At 37.6% G+C, this 25,244-nt stretch overlaps 2 protein-coding genes across 3 annotated transcripts in view; both read left to right on the forward strand.

Moving 5' to 3' along the window:
* Window positions 1-25,244, forward strand: part of Cfap221 (cilia and flagella associated protein 221) — a 159,260-nt gene that overhangs the window by 93,475 nt on the left and 40,541 nt on the right. The gene's annotated exons all lie outside the window — the stretch shown is intronic.
* On the forward strand, window positions 6,307-13,430 carry LOC101702235 (ferritin light chain-like). The gene has a single exon (XM_087198076.1). It carries the CDS (start codon window positions 6,723-6,725, stop codon window positions 7,248-7,250), a length of 528 nt encoding a protein of 175 aa, XP_087054202.1. The 5' UTR covers window positions 6,307-6,722; the 3' UTR covers window positions 7,251-13,430.

The following is a 25,244-nucleotide window of genomic DNA, read 5'->3' on the forward strand; positions in this document are numbered from 1 at the left end:
AAGAGATAAAAACACAAATTACCAATATCATGAATGAGAAATATGATATCACTACAGATTCTAAAAAGATAAATTAATATTATAAAAAACTTTATGCTGGTAAATTCAATACAAGTTAAATGTGCAAATTTATCTAAAGGCACAAACTATGAAATCTTGTTCAAGAGGAGATAAATAAACCAAATATTTCTGAATCTATTAAAGAAATTGAATTTATGGTCAAAACCCTTCCCACAAAAAAAACCTCCAGGACCAGATGCCTTTCAGACAATTCTCCCAAATGTTTCCTAAGGGATACCAAGTCCAAAAAACTATTCCAGAAAGCGGAGGCAGACAGACTACTGCTCAACTCATTCTAGAAGCCAGTATGACTCTGGTACCAAAGCCAGTGAAAGACATTCCAGAAGAATTGTCAGCAACATACATCAAAAATTTTAAGAAATCAAATCTATAATAGTATAAAAAGGATAATGTATCATAAGCAAATGGGGGCTTTTACCAAGAGAAAAGATGAGTTTAACATTCAAAATTCAGTGTAGGAGCTGGGGATTTGGCTCAGTGGTTCCACTGCCTGCCTTGCAAGCACAAGGTCCTGAGTTCAATCCCCAGCACCAAACAAACAAACAAAAAACTCAGCGTCAGCTGGGGATTTAGCTCAGTGGTTCCGCCACCTCCCTTGCAAGCACAAGGTTCCGAGTTCGATCCCCCATACCAAAAAAAAAAAAATCAGTGTCACTCACATATTAACATACCAAAATGGAAAAACAATATGATCACCTCAGTAAGTAGAGAAAAATTATATAACATCCATTCCAGATAAGCACTCTCACCAAATACTTTCTAACTTCAAACTGAATGATAAATGATCAAATATCTTCTCCCTAAACTCAGGAACAAGACAAAGGTTTCTGCTCACCCTGATTCTATTCAAGATTACAGCTATAGCCAATGGAACAAGGGAGGAAAAAAAAGACATCCAGATTTGGAAAGAATATATAAAACCGTCTTCATTCACAAACAAAATTATTGACTATGTAGAATATACAGTGTACTCAATAAAAATGTCTACCAAAACTAATAAATACATTTAGCACGATTGTACAATAGGATCACCATACAAAAAATCAATTTTATTTCCATATTCTATTTACAAACAATGTAAAATTGAAATTTTAAAAACCACATTGCTGAAAAATAGCACCAAAATATAAAACAATTCAGGATAAATTTCTCAAAACTATGAAACATTGCTGGAGGAAATGAAATCAAAGAAGACATAAATAAATGGAGAATATGCCACATTGTTAGATTGGAGATTTGATATTGTTTAAATATCCATTCTCCCCAGATTAATCTAAAAATTCAACACAATCTCAAGCTACAAAAACCCAGAAGGTTATTTTCTTTTAGAAATTGACAGGCTTGTTCTAAAATGTTTATGGAAATTCAGATATATACGGAATGACTTTGAAGAAAAACAAAGTTGAAGAACTTATACAACTGATTTTGAAGTTTATTGTAAAGCTACAGTAGTCAAAACAGCACCATACTGGCATAAAGTTAAGCTAATAGATCAGTAGAACAAAGAAGACAATTAGTTGTTTTTTGCCAGTTGATTTTTGACAGAGGGAGCACCCAGAAGGAAGCTCCCCTGCTGCCATCCCAGGCTCCTAGGGCAGAGAAGCTCAGCTGGTCCCAGCACCTGGAAGTAATCTCCCCACCTCCATCCCAGGCTCCTAGGGCAGAGAAGGTGAGCCAGTCCCAGCACCTGGAAGGAAGCTCCCCTGCCATCATCCTAGGCTCCTAGGGCAGAGAAGGTGAGCCGGTCCCAGCACCCAGAAGGAAGCTCCCCACCTCCATCCCAGGCTCCTAGGGCAGAGAAGGTGAGCCGATCCCAGCACCCAGAAGGAAGCTCGCTGACTCCATCCCAGGCTCCTAGGGCAGAGAAGGTGAGCCAGTCCCAGCACCCGGAAGGAAGCTCTCCTGCCACCATCCCAGGCTCCTAGGGCAGAGAAGGTGAGCCGATCCCAGCACCCAGAAGGAAGCTCGCCGACTCCATCCCAGGCTCCTAGGGCAGAGAAGCTCAGCTGGTCCCAGCATCCGGAAGAAAGCTGCCCACCACCATCCCAAGCTCCTGGGGAAGAGAAGCTGAGCTGGTCCCAGAACCCAGAAGGAAGCTCCCCCGCTGCCATCCCAAACTCCTAGGGGAGAGAAGATGAGCTGTGTAGGTGCCAGAAGCACCCTCCCCCCATGGAAATGAGAAGACACATAAACAAGCCTCAAAAACAGACTTCCAGATCACCTACAGCAACCCCAAAGGGAAATGGGATGGGACAATCTGATACTCAACCACCTGGACTCTCTGAACTGGCAACAAAAGAGGATCTGGGAAAAATGAAATCAGAAATAATTACTCATATAACAGCAAAGATTTTGCTCATGGTGCAAGACATGATTAATAAATCTAGAGAGGACACAGATAAAAAAATAGAGAATCTGAGGAACATGATGGAATCCCAACATAGGAAACAAATGGAATCCATAAAACAGATACAAACAGATTTCCAAGAGATTAAAAACTCCATTGAAAGTCTGCACATCAGAATGAACCAATGTGAGGATAGAATTTCACATATAGAAGATAAGATTGCAATTAGTGAGGAGGAAAAGAAAAATTGCTTTAAAATTGTAAGGGAACATGAGAAATCAATCCAGCAGCTGCTAGACGATGCAAAGGAGAATAACATAAGACTGATCAGAGTCAATGAAGAAGCAGGAGAGAGTGCAGATGACATAAAAAAACTCTTCACAGAAGTGATGGCAGAAAACTTCCCAAGGAAGGGAAAAGAACTTGACATACAGATAAGTGAGGCATATAGGACTCCAGCTAACCTTAATCAAAAAAAATCTACACATAGGCAGGCATATAATCATTAGGATTCCAGAAATCCAACAGAAGAATAAAATTCTACAAGCAGTGAGAGAAAAGAAACAAATCACATACAAAGGAAAGCCCATCAGAATCACAGCAGACTTCTCAATGCAAACCCTCAAGGCAAGAAGAGCTTGGAGTGATGTATTTCAAGCCCTAAAGGAAAACAGCCTCCAACCCAGATTGATGTACCCTACAAAACTATCTTTCAAAATTGATGGAGAAATAAGATACTTTCATGATAAACAGCACCTCAGGAACTTCATGAATACCAAACCAGCACTCCAAAAAATTTTAGACAGTACCCTAGGAAAAGAAAATGAGGATCACAACCCCAGGAAACCCAGCAGAATGAATCCATTGGGCTTGACAAATTAAATGCAAACGGGGAGAATCCAACAAAAAGAAAAAGTCATGACAAGGCTCTTAAAACTTTTGACTTCATTTCCCTAATGAGTGTATAATTCAATCTTATTATTGTATTGATTAGTGGTTTTCTGATTCTAGAATTGCACACCATTCCTTGTGCTATACTGGCTATTTATCATCTTCTTATGTCTACATTTTAATTGGGTTGTCTATTAATGAGCTCTAAGAAGTCTTTATATATTCTGCTCATAGGTTATATGCATTGTAAATATGGTCTGTTTAAGGACTACTTTTCAGTTTAATGATGTCATTTAAAGTTCTAAATTTTGATGGAATCTCATTTATCAATTTTTTTCTTTTACACATCATGGTTTTTGTATCCTAGGTAGTTCTTGCCTACCCGGAATTCATAAATATTTTCCCTTATAATTTCTTCTTAAAGTTTTATACTTTTAGACTTTCTTATTTAGGTTCATAGATCCCTTCAAGTTATTTTCGTGTATGGAAATAAAGGGTTGAGATTAATTTTTTATAGACAGATACCAGGTGTTCTAGTGCCATTTGCTGCAAACACTATCTCTTCCACGGCTCTGGAATTGAGTTTATATTCTATAAAATGCTAATGTTAAATAATCTTTCAAAACTCAGTGGACCATATATGTGTGGTTCTTTTTCTAGATTCTCTGTTTTATTCCAATGATCTATATGTCTTTCCTTACACCAACACTGCCTTGATTACTGTAGCTTTAGAAGAAGTCTTAAAATTGGGTGCTAAACGTCTTCCAACACTGTTTTTGTTTTTGTTTTTAACTTTTCTAGGTCCTTTGTACTCCTACATAATTTTTAAATTTCAATATCCAATTCCTCATTTATAGCAAGTATACACAGACCTGAATTTTTATATCTACCTTGTGTTTTCTAATCCTGCTAAATTCAAGTACAAGTTCTAGGGGCTCCTAGGGATTTCTTAGTACTTTCTCTGTAGATGATCATTTCATCTACATACAAAGATTTTGCTTCTGCCATGCCAATCCTATCCTAGTTGTGTCATTTTATTGCCAGACTATTTTGGTTTAGACCTATGTTTCAAAGTTTAATGGACAGATAAAGAGTAAGCATATCTGCCCTTGTTCCCCACCTTAAGGAGAAAGCATTGTATCTTCTCCATTCATATAAGGCATTCTCGCTGGAAGTATGGAGTATATGTCTTTAATCTGTTGAGAAGGTTCTGTTCTACTTCTAGTCTCCTGAGAGCTTTTACCACGAACAGCTGTAGAATTTAGTCCAATACTTTTTCTCCAACTAGTGACAAGATCATATGGCTTTTTCCTTTCCTCTGTTCAAATGATGACTTTTGGGGGTGGATCTTCCCATGCTGAACCAACTGCCATCCCTATAACAAAACCACTTTCTACATACTGCCAGATCTGACTTCTAAGAGTTTGTTTTGTTAAACAAATTTCTATCTATGTTCATACTTTTTTCTTCTATTATCTTTAGCCAGTTTTAGGATTAGCACAATGTTGATTTCCTAAAATGAGGGGAGAAGTGTTCCTTCTTTTTTCTGCTTTAATTGTTTGATATAATTTATCAGTTAAAATGTTTATGAGCCTGCTATTGTCATATAGGTAGGTTTTCAAGCTAGGAATATACTTTCTTTAATAGGTGCTATTCAAATTTTTATATTTCCTCCAGAGTTAGTTTCATTAATTTGTCTTCTAAGTTACTTCTTAGAAGTTGTCAAATTTATTTCAAAAAAGATTTTTGTAATATACTTTCTATATCCTTTTAAATTCTGTAAATCTGTGGTAATGTCTCCTAGATCTTAATATTGTAATTTTAAAAATGTATAACTGATATTGTGTAACAGGAAGAAAAGGTCAAAAAGAGCAGGGGAATTGGGAGGGGTAGGGGAAGGGATAAAAGGGAAAGAAAAAATATTAGAAGAGGATTTTTGACAGAGGTGAGAGACAATTCATTGAAAAAAAAATCTTTTCAACAAACAGGAGTAAAACATCTGATTAGCTAGTTACCATAAATAAAAAGAATGTCAATCTGTACCTCACATCATTTATAAAAATTAACACAAAAATTCATAGACCTGAATGTAGACCCTAAATTTATAAAACTTCTAGAAAATACATAGAAGAAAATCTTTGTGACCTTGGATTAAGCACCAGAATCACAGTCTATAAATTTAAAAAAATGAACTAATTGAACCTTGCCAAAATGAACAATTTCTGCTTCCTTAAAAACACTGTTAAGAAAATGAAAATAGAGCTGGGCATGGTGGTGCATGCCTGTAATTCCAGCACTGAGGAGGCTGAGGCAGGAGGATCACCACAAGTTTGAGGCCAGTATGGGCTACACAGAGAGACCTTGTCTAAAAAAAAAATCAAAAACTTTAAGAAAATATTTGGAAATCACATATCATAAATAACTTGTATATAAACTTTCAAAACTCTAAAGGAAATAATTAGTTGAATGAAAAGATGACCTATGGAATGGGATAAAACATAGCAAACTAAATATCTGATAAATAGTTAATTTCCAAAATATATAAGGAACTTTTGCTACTCAATAACTTTTAAAAACACAATAACTGATAAGAAGACTTACAGATGGCCAACAGATATATGAAAAAATGCTCCAAGTCACTAATCCACAGGAAAATAAAACCACAAATATGTTACACTTGTCAGGAAGACCATCATCGAAGAAAAAAAACAAAAGACAAGAAGTCTTGGAGAAGTGGAATTGGAATATTTACACACTGTTGGCAGAAAGGCAGAATTGGTGCAGACATTATGGAAAGCTGGATGGAGGCTTCTCAAACAAATATAAAGCTGCCACGTGATCCAGCAACCCATATCTGGATATTTATTCAAAAGAATACAGGGCTGGGGATTTAGCTCAGTTGTTCCACCACCTGCTTTGCAAGCTCAAGGTCCTGAGTTTGATCCCCTAGGTACCAAAAAAAAAAAAAAAGAATCCAAATCATGGTATCAAAGAGTTATCAACACTCCTGTGTCACTGTTCATTTACAACAACCAAAGTATTGAAACAACCTAAATGTCTATCAACAGATGAATGAATGGGTACGAAAAATGAGGTACAAAACATACAGTGAAAGCAATCCTCCTTGCAAAAAAAAGGAAATTCTGAAATATGTAATATGAACCTTGAGGGCATTATGCTAAGGAAAATAAACCAGTCAAAGAAAACAGCGGCGCGTCTGGAGGTCCCACGGCTCTGTCTCTTGCTTCAACAGTTTGGACGGAACAGACCTGGGGACTCCCTCTTTTTCATCCTCCATCCACCTTCCAGTTACAGATTTGGGGACCATCATCTCACCCATCTCCTGCTTCCAGGACCAGCCAACACCGTTCTTTGGTGGGTAGCTCCTTATTGCTGACTAGCCATGACTTCTCAGATTCGTCAGAATTATTCCACCGAGGTGGAGGCTGCCATCAACCGCCTGGTGAATCTGCACCTGCCAGCCTCCTACACCTACCTCTCTCTGGGCTACTACTTCAACCATGACGATGTGTCTCTGGCAGGCATAGGCCATTTCTTCCACAAGCTTGCCAAGGAGAAACGCGAGGGTGCCAAGCATCTCCTGAAAATGCAAAACCAGCATGGAGGCCAAGTGCTCTTCCAAGACGTGCAGAAACCTTCTGAAGATGAGTGGGGTAAAACCCTGGATGCCATGAAAGCTGCCCTGGCCCTGGAGAAGAACCTGAACCAAGCTCTTTTGGATCTTCATGCCTTGGGCTCTGCCAAGACAGACCCCCATCTCTGTGATTTCCTGGAGAACCACTTCCTGGATGAGGAGGTGAAGCTCATCAAGAAGACAGGCAACCACCTCACTAATGTCCGCAGTCTGGCCGGCCCCCAGGCTGGGCTGGACGAGTACCTCTTCGAAAGGCTCACTCTCAAACATGACTAGGAGGCCCCGGAGCCCGGCAGCCTTTGAGGGGGCTCCTGCTCACTTGGCATCAGGGCTTTGGCCTAACCCTCTCCCTCCAGCCACTAGGCAGCTTTTTCAACTCTCTGGAGCCCCCTCCCAAGTCTTGAACCAAAAGAAAATAAAGCCCTTTGCAGCAAAAAAAAAGAAAAAAAGAAAAGAAAAGAAAAGAAAAGAAAAGCATAGACAGGCAGGTCTGCAGACGCCATGGCAACATCACGAGTCGAACGGAATGCGCCGAATCAGCCCACTGCAGACAGACAGGTCTGCCAACCCCATAGCAACATCGCGACTCACGTGAAACTCGCCAAATCAGCTCGTGCCCCGGCAGCAATACACTGGACACACACACACACACACACACACACACACACACACACACACACACACGTACAGCCACCTGGTTCCACACTACAAAGACGCAGAGGACACTGGACCACCAGACCACTGTACTGGGTAAGTTGGAGTCATCTTCCCTCCCATCAGGACGGGGACTATCTTTAGGGGAAGGGCAGCTGGAACCTGCAATACAACTCTGCAGAGTTCAACCCTACAGGAGGACAGGGAGCTCAACTTGGGACTTGCAGCCAGAAATCTGCCTGAATCTCATGGGTCTGTGACTAGCTTGCTGAGACTCATTGACTTATATCTGCACACTGCAACTGACGTTGTCTATTGTGACAGCAGAGACATACCCTGAAAGAGGCCCTTCATCTTCATGGTTATTTTTTATTCCCAAATTTAGTTTTATTATTTTGGTTTTTTTCTCTTTTCTTTTCTTTTCTTTTGCTCCTCTTATCTTTAATTTTTTTCCCTACTCTTTGCAAATATTTGTTTTTCTCTCCTTTTTTCCTTTTCTTTTCTTCTTTCTTTTCTCTTTCCTTTCTCTCTCTCTCTTACACTCACTCTCTTGCTCTCCCACATTGTTCATCTTCCCTTTTTGTCCCTGTTTTGGTCCTCAGTCAGAGTTCTTCTTTATTTTCCTATTACTGTCTTTTTCCTTCTCACCTGTGTAGCTGACCACACTGCTAACCTTCCCCTATCCTTCTTCCCATCTATCCCTCCCTCTCCAACCCCTTCTAACTCCCCATCCCAAAGGGTAAAGTTGTTATATTGAAGAGTTTATTCACTATATGTTGGGTTGGTCCTTGATCTTGATTTAATTCACATGGCTAAAGGTGATAGATTAATAGCTATCACAAAATGTCATTTTCAAAGATGTACTTGATGCAATGGTGTTGCTGATTGTATCACTTGGGCTAAGGTGTTGGTATTGATCTAGTCAATGAACCTTCCTAGTATAAGGAAAATGAGATAGCCTTAGAGTCATTAGAGACTCAAAACTTAAAGACCAGCTATATCTGGAAGACACCTCTGAGAAGCAATCATTCCATAAGGGTTCTAATTACAAGCAACAAAGATACCTACAATAAGCAATTTCAAACTATCAACCCAGGAGTTAAACCAAGGACAGTATGAAAAACAGGAATGAGAAGACATTTAAGCAAGGCACAAACTCAGACTTCCACCCCACCAAGGGTAAATCCTGGGGGAAATGACGTGGAAAAGTCCCATAACCAACCACCTGGATATGCTGAACTGATAGTACAGGAAGTAACAAAACAGATGAATGAGGCTCTAGAAAAATTCAAAGCAGAAATAATCTCCCAGATATCCACAGAGATGGTGAGCAGAGTGAAAGTCATGATTAGAGGATCTAGAACAGAAACAGATAAAAAAAATAGATGAGCTCAGAAACATTCTGGAAGCCATGAATACCTAGCATAAGAAAGAAATAGAAACCGTGATTGCCCAACATAAGAAAGAAATGGAATCCATGAAACAGATTCAAACAGATATTCAGGAGATCAAAAACTCCATTGAAAGTATCCACAGCAGATTAAGGGAATCTGAAGATAGAATATCAGATATAGAAGACAGGATCGCAGTTAGAGACCATGAAAATAGAGATCTCTTAAAAATAGTAAGGGACCACGAGAAATCAATCCAACAACTGCTAGACGATGCAAAGAAGAATAACATAAGACTGATAGGAGTCCATGAAAAAACAGGAGAAAGCACAATTGACATAAAAAACTGTTCACAGAAGTAATAGTGGAAAACTTCCCAGACAGAGGTAGAGAACTGGACATACAGATAAGTGAGGCATATAGAACTCCAACTAGCCATGATCAAAAAAAATCTACATCTAGACATATAAAAGTCAAGATCCCAGAAACCCAACAGAAAAAAAAATCCTACAAGCAGTTGGAGAAAAGAAACAAATCACCTACAAAGGAAAGCCCATCAGAATCACAGCAGACTTCTCAACACAAACCCTCAAATCAAGGAGAGCCTGGAGTGAAGTATTGCAAGCCCTAAAAGAAAATAACTTCCAACCTAGACTGTTGTATCCTGCAAAATTATCTTTCAAAATCGATGGGGAAATTAGATACTTCCACGACAAAGAACACCTGAGAAATTTCATGAACACCAAACCAGCACTACAAGCAATTCTAAACAATATCCTAGAAAAAAGCAATGAAGGTCACAACTCTATGAGGCCCAACAGAGGGAAGCCACCAGGCAAGGTAAGACACTAAAGGGAAAGGGGGAAAAATAAGAAATAAAAGAGCCAACAAAAGTAAAACATCATGACAAGGATAAATCAATATCTATCAATTATAACCATCAATGTTAATGGCCTCAATTCACCAATCAAAAGAAATAGACTGGCAGAATGGATTAAAAAGGAAAATGCAACAATATGCTGTATACAAGAAACACACCTAACTCAAAAAGAAACTCATAGACTGAAAGTAAAAGGATGGAAAACAGTTCTCCACACGACAGGAACCCAGAAGAAAGCAGAGGTAGCAATCTTATTTGCAGACAAAGTAGATTTCAAACCAAAACTAATTAAGAGAGACAAAGATGGTCACTACATCCTTGTGAAGGGAACAATCCAAGAGGAAGAGATGACAATCCTAGATATATATGCACCAAATACAAATGCCCCCAACTATACAAAACAAATATTAATAGACATGAAAAACCAAATAAACACTAACACAATTGTAGTGGGGACCTCAATACTCTACTATCACAAATAAACAGATCATCTAGACAAAAAGTTAACAAGGAAATTCTAGAACTGAATCAAGCTATTGAACAAATGGACTTAACAGATGTTTACAGAGTGTTCCACCCCACAAAATCGGAATACACATTCTTCTCGGCTGCACATGGGTCATTCTCCAAAATAGACCACATGCTAGCTCATAGGACATATCTAAGTAAATGTAAAAGAATCGAAGTTATTCCCTGTATATTATCAGACCATAGTGCAATAAAATTGGAGATCAATAACATAAGAAACCACAAAACCCCAAGAAACACATGGAAACTGAATAACACACTCTTGAACAACCAATGGGTCACAGAAGTAATTAAAGAAGAAATTAAACAGTTTCTACAAGTAAATGAAAATCCCAGTACAACATACAGGAATCTATGGGACACAATGAAAGCAGTTCTATGCGGGAAATTCATAGCAGTGAATGCTCATATTAGGAAAACAGAGAAAACTCAGATAAATAACCTAATGCAGAACCTCAAGCTCCTAGAAAAAGAAGAGCATAATGAATCCAAAGCTTGTACAAGAGAGGAAATTATAAAGATTAGGGCAGAAATCAATGCAATGGAGACTAAGAGAACAATACAAAAAATCAATGAATCAAAGAATTGGTTTTTTGAAAGAATAAATAAAATTGATAAACCTTTAGCCAACCTTATCAAAAAAAGGAAAGAAAAGGCACAAATACATGCAATTAAGAATGAAAAAGGTGAAGTCACAACAGATCCAACAAATCCAGAGGATCATCAACCTACTTCGAGAACCTCTACTCCAATAAAATGGAAAACACAGAAGAAATGGGCAGGTTCCTAGATACATACGAATTGCCAAAGTTAAATGAAGAAGACATAGAAATTCTAAACACCCCAATTACAATGAGTGAAAATGAAAACGTAATAAAATATTTACCAACAAAGAAAACCTCAGGTCCAGATGGCTTCACTGCTGAATTTTACAAGACATTCAAAGAAGAACTAATGCCATTACTCTTTAAACTCATCAAGGAAATTGAAAGGGAAGCAATACTTCCAAATTCATTCCTGGAAGCAAGTGTAACTTTGATTCCAAAACCAGGGAAAGACCCAACCCAAAAAAGAGTACCACAGGCCAATCTCCCTAATGAACATAGATGCAAAAATCTTCAACAAGATACTGGCAAACAGAATACAGAGGGTCATCAAGAAGATCATACACCCTGACCAAGTCGGATTTATCCCAGGGATGCAAGGATGGTTCAACATTTGTAAATCAATAAATGTAATACACCATATTAACAGAGTCAAGGACAAAAACCATATAATCATCTCAATAGATGCAGAAAAAACATTCGACAAAATCCAGCGCCCATTCATGATAAAAACCCTACAGAAAATTGGAATAGAAGGTCTTTATCTTAAACTGGTTAAGGCTATCTATGAAAAATCAACAGCCAACATCATACTAAATGGTCAAAAACTGAAAACTTTCATGCTAAAATCAGGAACAAGACAAGGATGCCCACTATCACCACTCTTGTTCAATATAGTTCTGGAAACATTAGCTACAGCAATTAGAAAAGAGAAAGAAATAAAACAAATAAAGATAGGAAAAGAAGAAGTTAAACTGTCATTATTTGCTGACGATATGATACTTTACATAGAAGACCCAAGAAACTCCGCCAAAAGACCTCTAGACTTAATTGACAGATTCAGTAGAGTAGCAGGATACAAGGTCAACACTCAAAAAACAATAGCCTTCTTGTACACAAATAACAGACTCACTGAGAGAGAAATTAGGGAAACAATTCCTTTTGCAGTAGCACCTAAAAAAATGAAATATCTAGGAATCAATCTAACAAAGGAAGCAAAAGACCTCTCCACTGAAAACTACAGCAGTCTGAAAAAAGAGATTGAAGAGGATACAAGAAAATGGAAAGACATCCCTTGCTTCTGGGTAGGAAGAACCAATATAGTGAAAATGGCCATACTTCCAAAACTACTACATAGATTCAATGCAATGCCAATTGAAATTCCAACAATATACTTCACAGAACTAGACAAAACAATCCAAAAATTCATTTGGAACCAGAAGAGACCTAGAATAGCTAAAGCAATTCTAAGCAACAGAGACATGGCTGGGGGTATCACAATCCCCAACTTGAAACTATACTACAAAGCTATTGTGATAAAATCAGCATGGTACTGGCAAAGGAACAGACCTGAGGGTCAGTGGAATAGATTAAAAGATCCAGAAACAACTCCAGACATCCTCAGCCACCTCATCTTTGACAAAGGAGCCAACCACCATGATTGGAGGAAAGATAGCCTATTTAATAAATGGTGTTGGAAAAACTGGATTTCAATCTGCCAGAGATTGAAACTAGACCCATACCTATCACCATGCACTAAACTAAAATCGAACTGGATTAAAGATTTAAATATCAAGACAGAAACACTAAATTTGCTGGAAGATAAGTTAGGTGGTACTCTTGAAGACACTGGTATAGGAAAAGACTCTATGAACAAAACCTCAGCAGCACAGGAAAAACCAGAAAGAATCAACAACTGGGATCTCATCTAATTAAAAAGCTTCTACACTGCAAAAGAAACCACCAACAGAGCTAACAGACAACCTACAATATGGGAAAAAAATTTTAGCAGCTGTACCTCAGACAAAGGACTACTATCTAGAATATATAAAGAACTGAAAAAAATCAGACCCTCCAAATTCAAAGACCCAATTCAAAAATGGGCATCTGAAATGAACAGACATTTCTCAGACAAAGAAGTAAAAGCAGCAAACAAATATATGAAAAAATGTTCAACATCACTCATCATTCGAGAGATGCAGATGAAAACAACACTGAGATTCCACCTCACCCCAGAAAGAATGGCTGCTATCAAGAAATCAACCAATAGCAAATGCTGGCAGGGTTGTGGGGAGAAAGGAACCCTTCTCCATTGTTGGTGGGAGTGCAGACTGGTGCAACCACTGTGGAAGTCAGTATGGAGATACCTCAAAGAACTAGGTCTAGAGGTCCCATATGACCCAGCTATTCCCCTGCTGGGTATATTCCCAAAAGAATTAAAAGAATCATACCACAGTGATATATGTGCACCCATGTTCATAGCAGCACAGTTTGTAATAGCTAAAGCTTGGAAGCAGCCCAGGTACCCATCAACTGGAAATTGGATAAAGAAAATGTGGTTTTTTTATAAAATGGAGTACTACTCAGCCATAAAGAACGAAAAACTAGAGTCATTTATAGCTAAATGGATGCACATTGAGGCCATACTCTTAAGTGAAACAAATAGGACACACATGTGTAAATACCGAATAGTTTCTCTAGTGTGAGAAACTGATAGTGTAAACAAGGGTTAAAATGATTAAAATGAATAATTGACAATTTGAAATAGCAAAAAAGGTCCAAAGACGAAGGCGTGAAGGGAGGGGAAGGGGAAAGGAAAAGAGGGAAAGGAAAAACTATGAGAAAAGAAAAAAAAATGGAAATGAAATCTATGTAAATAGGGAAGGGCAGAGGGGGTGAAGGGTGCACAGGTAATGGGGAAAAAAATAAGAACCAAGATATATCATGTACAGGTACAAGCACCCAATGATAAAGGTAAATGAATTGTATACCTAAAATGTACCAATAGAAGAACTTAAAGAAAAAGAAAGAAATTAAAACCTTTCAAAGAAGAACAATGCAAGGGAAAAAAACTACAATAATATTCAAATACAATAGAACTCAACCAAAACAAAACTGAAAAGCACTTAAACATTTTTCCATAAAACTTTAATAAAAATCTCAAGCACCAAGAAGACTCCAGAGGATGTGATTTGTTTCAGAAAGATCCCCAAAACCAACACTGAACAAAGAGTGGTCTGGAAAAAAAACTCCAGTTAGCTAGCGTACTCTACATAACGCCAAACTTCTCCCTAATTTAAATTTCAATACAGCCATATAACACGCAATGGAAACACAATTTGAGAAATATGTTATTAGGCCATTTCATCCATGTATATCCTTAATTACACTTTCAGTTTCTCACACTAGAGAAACTATTCAGTATTTACACATATATGTCCTATTTATTTCACTTAAGAGGATGGCCTCAATATGCATCCATTTAGCTATAAATGTCTCTAGCTTCTGGTTCTTTATGGCTGAGTAGTATTCCATTTTACAAAAAAAAAAAAACACATCTTCTTTATCCAGTCTCCAGTTGATGGGTACTTGGGTTGTTTCCAAGCTTTAGCTATTACAAACTGTGCCGCTATGAACATGGGTGCACATATATCACTGTGGTATGATTCTTTTAATTCTTTTGGGAATATACCCAGCAGGGGAATAGCTGGGTCAAATGGGACCTCTAAGCCTAGTTCTCTGAGGTATCTCCATACTGATTTCTATAGTGGTTGCACCAGTCTACACTCCCACCAACAATGGAGAAGGGTTCCTTTCTCCCCACACCCCCGCCAGCATTTGTTATTGGTTGATTTCTTTATAACAGCCATTCTTTCTGGGGTAAGGTAGAATCTCAGTGTTATTTTCATCTGCATCTCTCGAATGACGAGTGATGTTGAACATTCTTTCATATATTTATTTGCTGCTTTTACTTCTTTGTCTGAGAAATGTCTGTTCATTTCAGATGCCCATTTTTGAATTGGGTCTTTGAATTTGAGGGGTCTGATTTTTTTCAGCTCTTTATATATTCTAGATAGCAGTCCTTTGTCTAAGGTACAGTTGCTGAAAATTTTTTCCCACATTGTAGGTTGTCCTTATCTCTGTTGGTGGTTTTTCTTGCAGTGCAGAAGCTTTTTAATAAGATGAGATCCCAGTTGTTGATTCTTTGTGCAAGTTACCATGCCACTGAGGTTTGGTTCATAAAGTCTTTTCCTATACCAGTGTCTTCAAGAGTACTACCTAACTTATCTTCCAGCAAATTTAGTGTTTCTGTCTTGATATTTAAATCTTTAATCCAGTTCGATTTTAGTTTAGTGCATGGTGATAGGTATGGGTCGAGTTTTAATCTTTGGCAGGTTGAAATCCAGTTTTTCCAACACCATTTATTAAATAGGCTATCTTTCCTCCAATGAGGATGGTTGGCTTCTTTGTCAAAGATGAGGTGGCTGAGCATGTCCGTAGTTGTTTCTGCATCTTCTAATCTGTTCCACTGATCCTCAGGTCTGTTTCTTTGCCAGTACCATGCTGTTTTTACCACAGTAGCCTTGTAGTATAGTTTCAAGTTGGGGATTGTAATACCCCCAGCCATATCTCTTTTGCCTAAAATTTCTTTTGCTATTCTAGGTCTCTTCTGGTTCCAAATGAATTTTTGAATTGTTTTCTCTAGTTCTGTGAAATATATTGTTGGAATTTCAAACTATATAATAGCTTTGGAAGTATGGCCATTTTCACTATGTTGGTTCTTCCTACCCAGGAACAAGGGATGTCTTTCCATTTTCTTATATCCTGCTCAATCTCCTTTTTCAGAGTACTATAGTTTTCAGTGTAGAGGTCTTTTGCTTCCTTTGTTAGATTGACTCCTAGATATTTCATTTTTTTGGATGCTATTGTAAAAGGAATTGTTTCCCTAATTTCTCTCTCAGCGAGTCTATCATTTGTATATAAAAAGGCTACTGTTTTTTGAGTGTTGACCTTATATCCTAGAATATCCTAGAAAAAGACAAGATCACAACTCCGTGAGGTCCAACAGAGGGAAACCACCAGGCAAGGTAAGAAACTAAAGGGAAGGGGCGGGGGATAAGAAATAAAAGAGCCAACAATAATAAAACGTCATGACAAGGATGAGTCAATATCTATCAATTATAACTATCAATATTAATGGTCTCAATTCACCAATCAAAAGAAATAGTCTGACATAATGTATAAGAAGCAAAATCCAACAATATCCAACAAGAAACACACCTAACTCAAAAAGAAATACATAGACTGAAAGTAAAAGGATGGAAAACAGTTCTCCATGCCACAGGAACCCAGAAAAAAGCAGGAGCAGGAATTTTATTTGGAGACAAAGTAGATTTCAAACCAAAACTAATTAAGAGAGACAAAGATGGTCACTACATCCTTGTGAAGGAAACAGTCCAAGAGGAAGAGATGGCAAGCATAAATATATATGCACCAAATACGAATGCCCCCAACTATACGAAACAAATATTAATGGACATGAAAAACCAAATAAGCTCTATTACAATTGTAGTGGGGCATCTCAATACCCCATTATCACAATTAGACAGATCATCTAGACAAAAAATTAACAATGAAATTCTAGAACTGAAACAAGCTATTGAACAAATGGACTTAATAGATATTTACAGAGTGTTCCACCCCACAAAATCAGAATACACATTCTTTTTTATAAATTCTTTTATTGGTACATTTTAGGTATACAACACATTTACATTTCTCATTGGGAACTTGTACTTTTACATGATGCATCTTGGTTCTTATTTTTTCCCCATTCCTAGCCCTCCCTTCACCCTCTCCACCCTTCCCTATTTACAAAGACTTTATTTCCATTTTTTCCATTTCTCAGCATTTTTCCTTTCCCTTCTTTCCTTTCACCTGCCCCTCCCACTACCCCTACCCCTTTGGACCTTTTCTTCCTATTTTGCATTATTGATTATTCATTCTAATCATTGGTACATTTTAGGTATACAATATAATGACATTCATCATTGGAAATTTGCACCTTTACATAATCTCTCTTGGTTCTTATTTTTCACCCTTGCCCAGCCCTCCCTTCCACCTCTCCATTCCTCCCTATTTACAAAGATTTTGTTCCTATTTTTCCATTTTCTTATATTAATCCCATTCCCTTCTTTCCTTTCCCCTACCCCTCCCACTTCCTTCCCCTTTGTCCTTTTTTCTTCCTACTTCACATTACCTATTATACATTTTAGTCCTTATTTACACTTTAGAATACACATTCTTTTTGGCTGCACATGGATCATTCTCCAAAATAGACCACATGCTAGCTCATAGGACATGCCTAAGTAAATGTAAAAGAATTGAAGTTACCCCTGTATATTATCAGACCATAGTGCAATAAAATTGGAGATCAATGACATAAGGAACGGCAAAACTCCCACAAACACATGGAAATTAAATAACACCCTCCTGAACAACCAATGGGTCACAGAGGAAATTAAAGAAGAAATTAGACAGTTTCTACTAGTAAGTGATAATGCCAGTAGAACATACAGGAATCTGTGGGACACAATGAAAGCAGTTCTACACAGGAAATTCATAGCAGTCAATGCCCATATTAGGAAAACAGAGAGAGCTCAAACAAATAACCTAATGCAGAACCTCAAGCTCCTAGAAGAAGAGCATAACAAACCCAAAGCTTGTACAAGAGGGGAAATTATAAAGATCCAAGCAGAAAGCAATGCAATGGAGACTAAGAGAACGATACCAAAAAATTAATGAATCAAAGAGCTGGTTTTTTGAAAGAATAAATAAAATCAATAAACCCTTAGCCAACCTTATCAAAAAAAGGAAAGAAAAGGCTCAAATCCATGCAATCAAGGATGAAAAAGGTGAAGTCACAACAGGTCCAGCAGAAAACTAAAGCATCATCGGTACCTACTTTGAGAACCTGTACTCTAATAAAATGGAAAACACAGAAAAAATGGACAGATTCCTGGATACATATGAATTACCAAAGTTAAATGAAGAAGATACAGAAATTTTAAACACCCCAATTACAATGAGTGAAATTGAAAATGTAATAAAAAAATTTACCAACAAAGCAAAGCCCAGGTCCTGATGGCTTCACTGCTGAATTCTACAAGACATTTAAAGAAGAACTATTGCCATTACTCTTTAAACTCATCAAGGAAATTGAAAGGAAAGCAAAGCTTCCAAATTCATTCCTGGAAGTAAGTATTATTTTGATTCCAAAACTAGGGAAAGACACAACCCAAAAAGAAAACTACAGGCCAATCTCCCTAATGAATATTGATGCAAAAATCCTCAACAAGACACTGGCAAACAGAATACAGAGTGTCATCAAGAAGATCATACACCCTGACCAAGTCAGATTTATCCCAGGGATGTAAGGATGGTTCAACATTTGTAAATCAATAAACGAAATACACTGTATTAACAGAGTCAAGGACAAAAACCATATGATCATCTCAATAGATGCAGAAAAGGCATTCAACAAAATCTAGCTCCCATTCATGATTTTAAAAATACCCTATAGAAAATTGGAATAGAAGGTCTTTATCTCAACTTGATTAAGGCTATCTATGAAAAACCAACAGCCAATATCATACTAAATGGCCAAAAACTGAAAACTTTCACACTAAAATCAGGAACAAGACAAGGATGCCCACTATCACCACTCCTATTCAATACTGTTCTCAAAACATTAGCCACAGCAATTAGAAAAGAGAAAGAAATAAAAATAGGAAAGGAAGACGTTAAAACTGTCATTATTTGCTGATGATATGATACTTTACATAGAAGACCCAAAATACTCTGCCAAAAGACTTCTAGACTTAATTGACAGATTCAGTAGAGTAGCTGGATATAATCTCAGTGTTGTTTTACCTTGCACTTCTGTCATGGCTGGTGTTATTCAACATTTTTTTCATGTACTTATTGGCCATATTGCTTCTTCTAAGAAGTTCATTTCAATTTCCCATTTTTATTGGGTCTTTTATTTGGAGGAGTCTAATTTTTTGAGTTGTTTATATATTTTAAATAATAATACTGTATTCGAAGAGTAGCTGGCAAAATTTTTTTCCCATTCCATCATTTGTCTTTTCACTCTTTTGGTTGTTTTCTTTGCTGTGAAGATGACTTATAATTTAATAAAGTCCCATATGTTGACTGATGTTATTTCTGTTGCAATTAAGGTTCTGTTCAGAAGGTCTTTACCTATGCCTATGTCTTCAAGAGTTTTACCTATTTTATCTTCCAACAGATTAAGTGTTTCTGTTTTAATATACAAATCTTTGATCCATTTTGATTTAATTTTATTACAAGGTGATAGATATGGATGTAGATTGAATCTTCTGTATGTGTGTAACCAGTTTCCCAGCACCATTTGTTAAAGAGGCTATCTTTCCTTCAACATATATTTTTGGCTCCTTTATCAAAGATCTCATCTTTGATAAAGGAGCCAAACACCCACACTGGAGGAAAGATAGCCTCTTTAATAAATGGTTCTGGAAAAATTGGGTTTCAACTTGCCAAAGATTAGAAGTAGACCTATATCTCTCGCCATGCACTAAACTAATATCGAAATGGATTAAAGATCTAAATATTAAAATAGAAATGCTGAACCAGCTGGAACAGAGTTTAGGTAGAACTCTTGAAAGATTTTATGAACAAAACCTCAGTTGCCCATGAACTAGCACAAACCATCAACAAGTGGGATCTCTTCTTATTAAAAGGCTTCTGCACAGCCAGAGAAACCACCAGCAGTGTGAAGAGACAACCCACAATGTGGGAAAAAATCTTCACCTGCTTTTCCTCAGACAAAGATCTACTATCTCGAATCTATAAAGAACTTAAAGAGATCAGACCTCCCAAATTTAAAGACCTAATCCGAAAATGGTCATCTGAAATGAACAGACATTTCTCAGACAAAGTAGAAATAGCAAATAAACATCTGAAAAAATGTTCAACATCACTGGTCATTCGAGAGATGCAAATGAAAACAACACTAAGATTCCACCTCACTCCAGAAAGAATGGCTGCTATCATGAAATCAACCAATAACAAATGCTGGCGGGTCTGTGGGGAAAGAGGAACCCTGCTCCACTGCTGGTAGGAGTGCAGACTGGTGCAAGCACTGTGGAAATCAGTATGGAGATACCTCAAAGAACTAGGACTGGAAGTCCCATTTGACCCTGCTATTCCACTGCTGGGGATCTTCCCCCAAAGAATTAAAAGAATCATACCACAGTGATATATGTGCACCCATGTTCATAGCAGCACAGTTTGTGATAACTAAAACTTGGAAACAGCCCAAATGCCTGTTTGGCTGGATAAAGAAACTGTGGTTTTTTAATAAAATGGAGTACTACTCAGCCATAAAAAATGAGAAATTAGAGACATTTATAGCTAAGTGGATGCACATTGAGGCAATACTCTCAAGTGAAATAAATAGGACACACATGTTTAAATACCAAATAGTTTCTCTGGTGTGAGAAACTGAAAGTGTAAATAAGGACTAAAATGTATAATAGGTAATGTGAAATAGGAAGAAAAGGGGCAAAGGGGAAGGAAGTGGGAGGGCTAGGGGAAAGGATAGAAGGGAATGGGATTAATATGAGAAAATGGAAAAATAGGAACAAAATCTTTGTAAATAGGGAGGAATGGAGGGGTGGAAGGGAGAGCTGGGCAAGGGTGAAAAATAAGAACCAAGAGAGATTATGTAAAGGTGCAAATTTCCAATGATGAATGTCATTATATTGTATACCTAAAATGTACCAATGATTAGAATGAATAATCAATAATGCAAAATAGGAAGAAAAGGTCCAAAGAGGTAGGGGTAGTGGGAGGGGCAGGGGAAAGGAAAGAAGGGAAAGCAAAAAATGCTGAGAAATGGAAAAAATGGAAATAAAGTCTTTGTAAATAGGGAAGGGTGGAGGGGGTGAAGGGAGGGCTAGGAATGGGGAAAAAGTAAGAACCAAGATGCATCATGTACAGTTACAAGTTCCCAATGAGAAATGTAAATTTGTTGTATACCTAAAATATACCAATAAAAGAATTTAAGAAAAAAAAAAGATCACATGACTGATTGTGCTTGAGTTCTTTTTCTGCATCCTCTTTTCTGCTCCACTGATCCACGTGTCTGTGTTTGTGCCTTACCATGCTGTTACTATCACTGTACCTTCGGAATGTAACTTGAAATCCTGGATTGTGATGACTCCTGTTTTACTCTTGTTGGCCAGAATTGCTTTTGTTATTCTGGGTTTCTTCTGGTTTCCTATAAATTTTAGGATTGTTTTCTAGTTCTCTGAGGAATGTTATTGGTATTTTGATTGGGGTTGCATTAAATCTATTACCATTTTTGATAGTATGGCCATTTTGACAATATTAGTTCTGCCTATCTAGAAACAGGATATCTTTCCATTTTTTGATGACCTCTTTTATCTCCTTTTTCAGAATACTGTACTTTTTCATTATAGAGGTCTTTTACTTCCTTTGTTGGGTTAATTCCTAAGCATTTAATTTTTAAATGCTATCATGAATGGTATTGTTTTCCTAATTTCTTTCTCAGTGGGTTCATTATTGGTGTATGCAGTGGTGTGAATCTATGGCACACGTGTCACAGGGCGCTATTTGTTATCATTGAAACCTCTGAAAGATTCGCCATCTCTGGTGTACAGGAATGCTATTTATTTTTATGTGTTGATTTTGCATCCTGTTATATTGTTGAAATTGGCTATTAGTTTTATGAGTTTTTTGGTGGGACTTTTTGGATCTTCTATGTAAAGGATCATGTCATCTGTGAATAATAATAGTTTGACTTTTTCCTTTCCTATACACAACCCTGTTATTTCTTTCTCTTACCTGATGGCTCTGGCTATTGTTTCAAGTAATGTATTGAATAGGAGGGGTGATAGTGGACATCCTTGTCTTGTTCTTGGTTTTAGAGGTGAAACTTTCAACTTTTCCCCATTTAATATAATGTTCACAGTAGGTTTGTCATAAAAGACTTTTAGCAGATTGAAATAAGGTCCTTCTACATCTATTTTTTCAGGGTTTTTATCATGAATGGGTACTGGATTTTTGTCAAACGCTCTTTCTGTATCTATGGAGATGATCATGTGATTTTTGTTCTTGCTTATGTTTATTTGATATATTACATTTATTGATTTGCATATGTTGAAACATCCATGCACTGCTGAGATAAAGCCTACTTGGTCATGTTGTTATTTTGTTGAGGATTTTTATATCTATGTTAATTAAAGAGATTGGCCTAAAGTTTTTTTTTTAGTTGTGTCCATGTCTCATTTTAGAATCAGGGTAATGCTAACCTCAAGGAATGAATTTAGAAGTACTCCTCTTTCAATTTCATTAAAGAGCTTAAGGAGTATTGGTGTTAAATCTTCCCTGAAGTTCTTGTACAATTCAGTGGTGAATCCATTGGGTTGAGGACATTTCTTAATTGATAAGTTTACAAATTGTAGTATAAATATACAACAAAATGTTCCTCTGTAATAAAAAGAAGGAACTCTCTTTTTTTTGGTACCAGGGATCAAACTCGGGACCTTGTGCTTGCAAGGCAGGCAGCAGAACCACTGAGCTAAATCCCCAGCCCAGGAACTCTGGATAATGTAACAACTTGAATGATTCTCAAAATAATTTGTGCTGAGTAAGAGAAATCAGAAAAAAGAGCGCATATTGTATTGTTCCATTTATATAAAAGTCTAAATCATCCAAAGTAACCTATACAGACAGAGAGCAAGTCACAGTCTACCTGAGGCTGGGTTCAGTGGACAGGAGCACAGGGATAGGAAGTGGGAATGGAAGGATGACAAAGGGCCTGAGATAACGTTAGGGGGTAATGGAAATGTTTATTATAGTATTTTTATGGCAGTGATGGCTTTGCAGGTGTAACTTATGTCAAAATACTTCGGATATTTGCAGTTTGTTGTACAAGCAATTCTACATTAGTACAGCAGTGAAAGAAACTATCAGTATACCCTAAGAAAAGAGACAAAAAGAAAATGAAAGAAATACTGGTGACAACCAATAAAGCATTAAAGTGAAGCCCTTAGTGACATCAGTGCATGAAGCCTAAAAGAGGGAAGGTAAAGGGCCCTGGAGGATTGCCCTGGAGGTGTCTAGGAGAGTAGGACTCCATACACCAATAGTGCAGTTGACAGAATGGATACACTCAAGGATTCTGTAAGTAAAAGAAAGGGCAATTATAGCCAGGTGTGGTGGTGCACACCTGTGATCTTAGCTACTCCAGAGGCTGAGAGGTGGCAGGATAGCAAGCTCAAGGCCAGCCTAGGCAACTTAGCAAGACACTGTCTCAAAATTTAAAAACATTTTTTAAAAACCTAAAGGTGTAGCCCAATGGTAGAGCACTTGCCTAGCATGTACTAAGCCCTAAGCTCAATCCCTAGTGAAAGAAAAGAAAGAGAAGGAAGGAAGGAAGGAAGAAGGAAGGAAGGAGGGAAGGAAGGAAGGAAAAAGAAGAAAGGAAAGAAAGAAAAGAAGGAAATGAAGGAAGGAAAGAAGAGAAAGAAAGGGGCCAGGGATTTGGCTCAGTGGTTCTGCCACCTGCCCTGCAAGCGCAAGGACCCAAGTTTGATCCCCAGTACCAAAAAAAGAAAGACAGAAAGAAAAGATAGAGGGGGAAAGGAAAGGAAAGGAAAGACAGGGAAAGAGAGAGGGAGAGAAAGGGATAAGATAGGATAAGAGGAGAGGGGAGGGGAGGAAAGGGAACTATAAACTCTAGGAGGAAAAAATAATCAGTAAATGTCCACAGGTGTTTCAAATAGGAAACAAAATTAAAAACTAAAATTTGATATGCTTTCAAGAGTTCATGGAAAATTTAAAAATAGAATCCATTTAGCCTTGAAACTAGAACTCTTATCCAACAGCCATAGTATTGAGTTTAGGTTTGGTTTGGTTTGGTTTGGTTCAGGATATGCTGGAGAAGAAACCTATGGCCTTATGCATGCCAGGCTAGGCAAGTACTTTAACTCCAAGCTATACTCCCATGATGATCTTGAACCTTCATACACAAAAAATATAATTCAGGCCTCTACTTGGCCTTGCAGAGAAACATTTACACATTCACAATAAAACAAATGCTATTCATTAGTTTTCAATTTTTAGGGACAACCTGCGAACAAAGCATGATGGTTTGGTTATGCTTTCAGAATGTGAATGTTTATAATATAAAAGTAAAATTATGGAAGAGAGAAGAAAAGGTACAAGAAAGCACAGGAATGATAATGTTTTCATTTCACCAAAGAGAAGTTGAAATGCTCAATTTAAAATGATAAGCCAAGTATGATGGCACATACCTGTCTTCTCAGCTACTTGGGAGCTCAGACAAAAGGATTGCTAGACCCAAGAAATTCAAGACTAGCCTGAGCAATGTAAGGAGACTCTGTCTCAAAATAATAATGAGACAATAAATGGGGATCATTTCAAGTAAAAAGGTAAGTTACTATAAAGTAGACTGTAATTTTTAATATTAGAAGGCAGAAGTTCATTCCTAAATGTACTTGAGACAAACCCTTACTTACATAGTAATGATTCAGTAGCTACTGTGTGAGATTGGTAATCAAGAAGTGGAAGAATAAGCAAAATGTTTAGAATTAGTGTAGTGACCATCAGAGTTACAAAATCTAGAAACAAATGAAAGAAACAGCTTCTGGGATGTGGGCCTGGGGACAGGCAGTGCCCACGGGAGCCCATGACTGTTCATGGCAAATCTTTGCAGCCTGGCAAGACACCACCATATGCATGCATTACTTCAAGGGAAATGAAAACTGAAGTCATCCTGGAATGACTGCCCAGACTACCTTACTCTGGAAGTGATGGCCACTGAGGGTGATCTGAAGTATGACAACTGTTGGAGACAGTGTAATTGGCATTAGCAAAAACACTGCTTCATTACACATGGCCCAAGGAAGATCAAGAGAGCTGGCCACATAGCACCTTCTGTCCAGTCAGCCAGAGCAGGAGACACTCCTGAGGGCACACAGGCAATTTCTTCTTCCCTGGTATTATGCACCTCTCCCCCATCCTTCCCCAATAGAGGGTGGCCAGCCCTATTCCTGTCACACCACCTCCTCTTATATACACCCAATTCTTGCTTCAACTGCAGGGACTCACTGAAGTGTGGGTT

The sequence above is a fragment of the Heterocephalus glaber genome, unplaced genomic scaffold (genome assembly GCF_053883595.1).
Source record: "Heterocephalus glaber isolate CG9 unplaced genomic scaffold, H.glaber_assembly_v1.0 deba00000347, whole genome shotgun sequence".
NCBI classification, from domain to species: domain Eukaryota; kingdom Metazoa; phylum Chordata; class Mammalia; order Rodentia; family Bathyergidae; genus Heterocephalus; species Heterocephalus glaber.

Coding starts and splice junctions, on each gene's coding strand:
- LOC101702235 (XM_087198076.1), top strand. CDS start 6,723: ATGACTTCTCAGATTCGTCAGAATTATTCCACCGAGGTGGAGGCTGCC.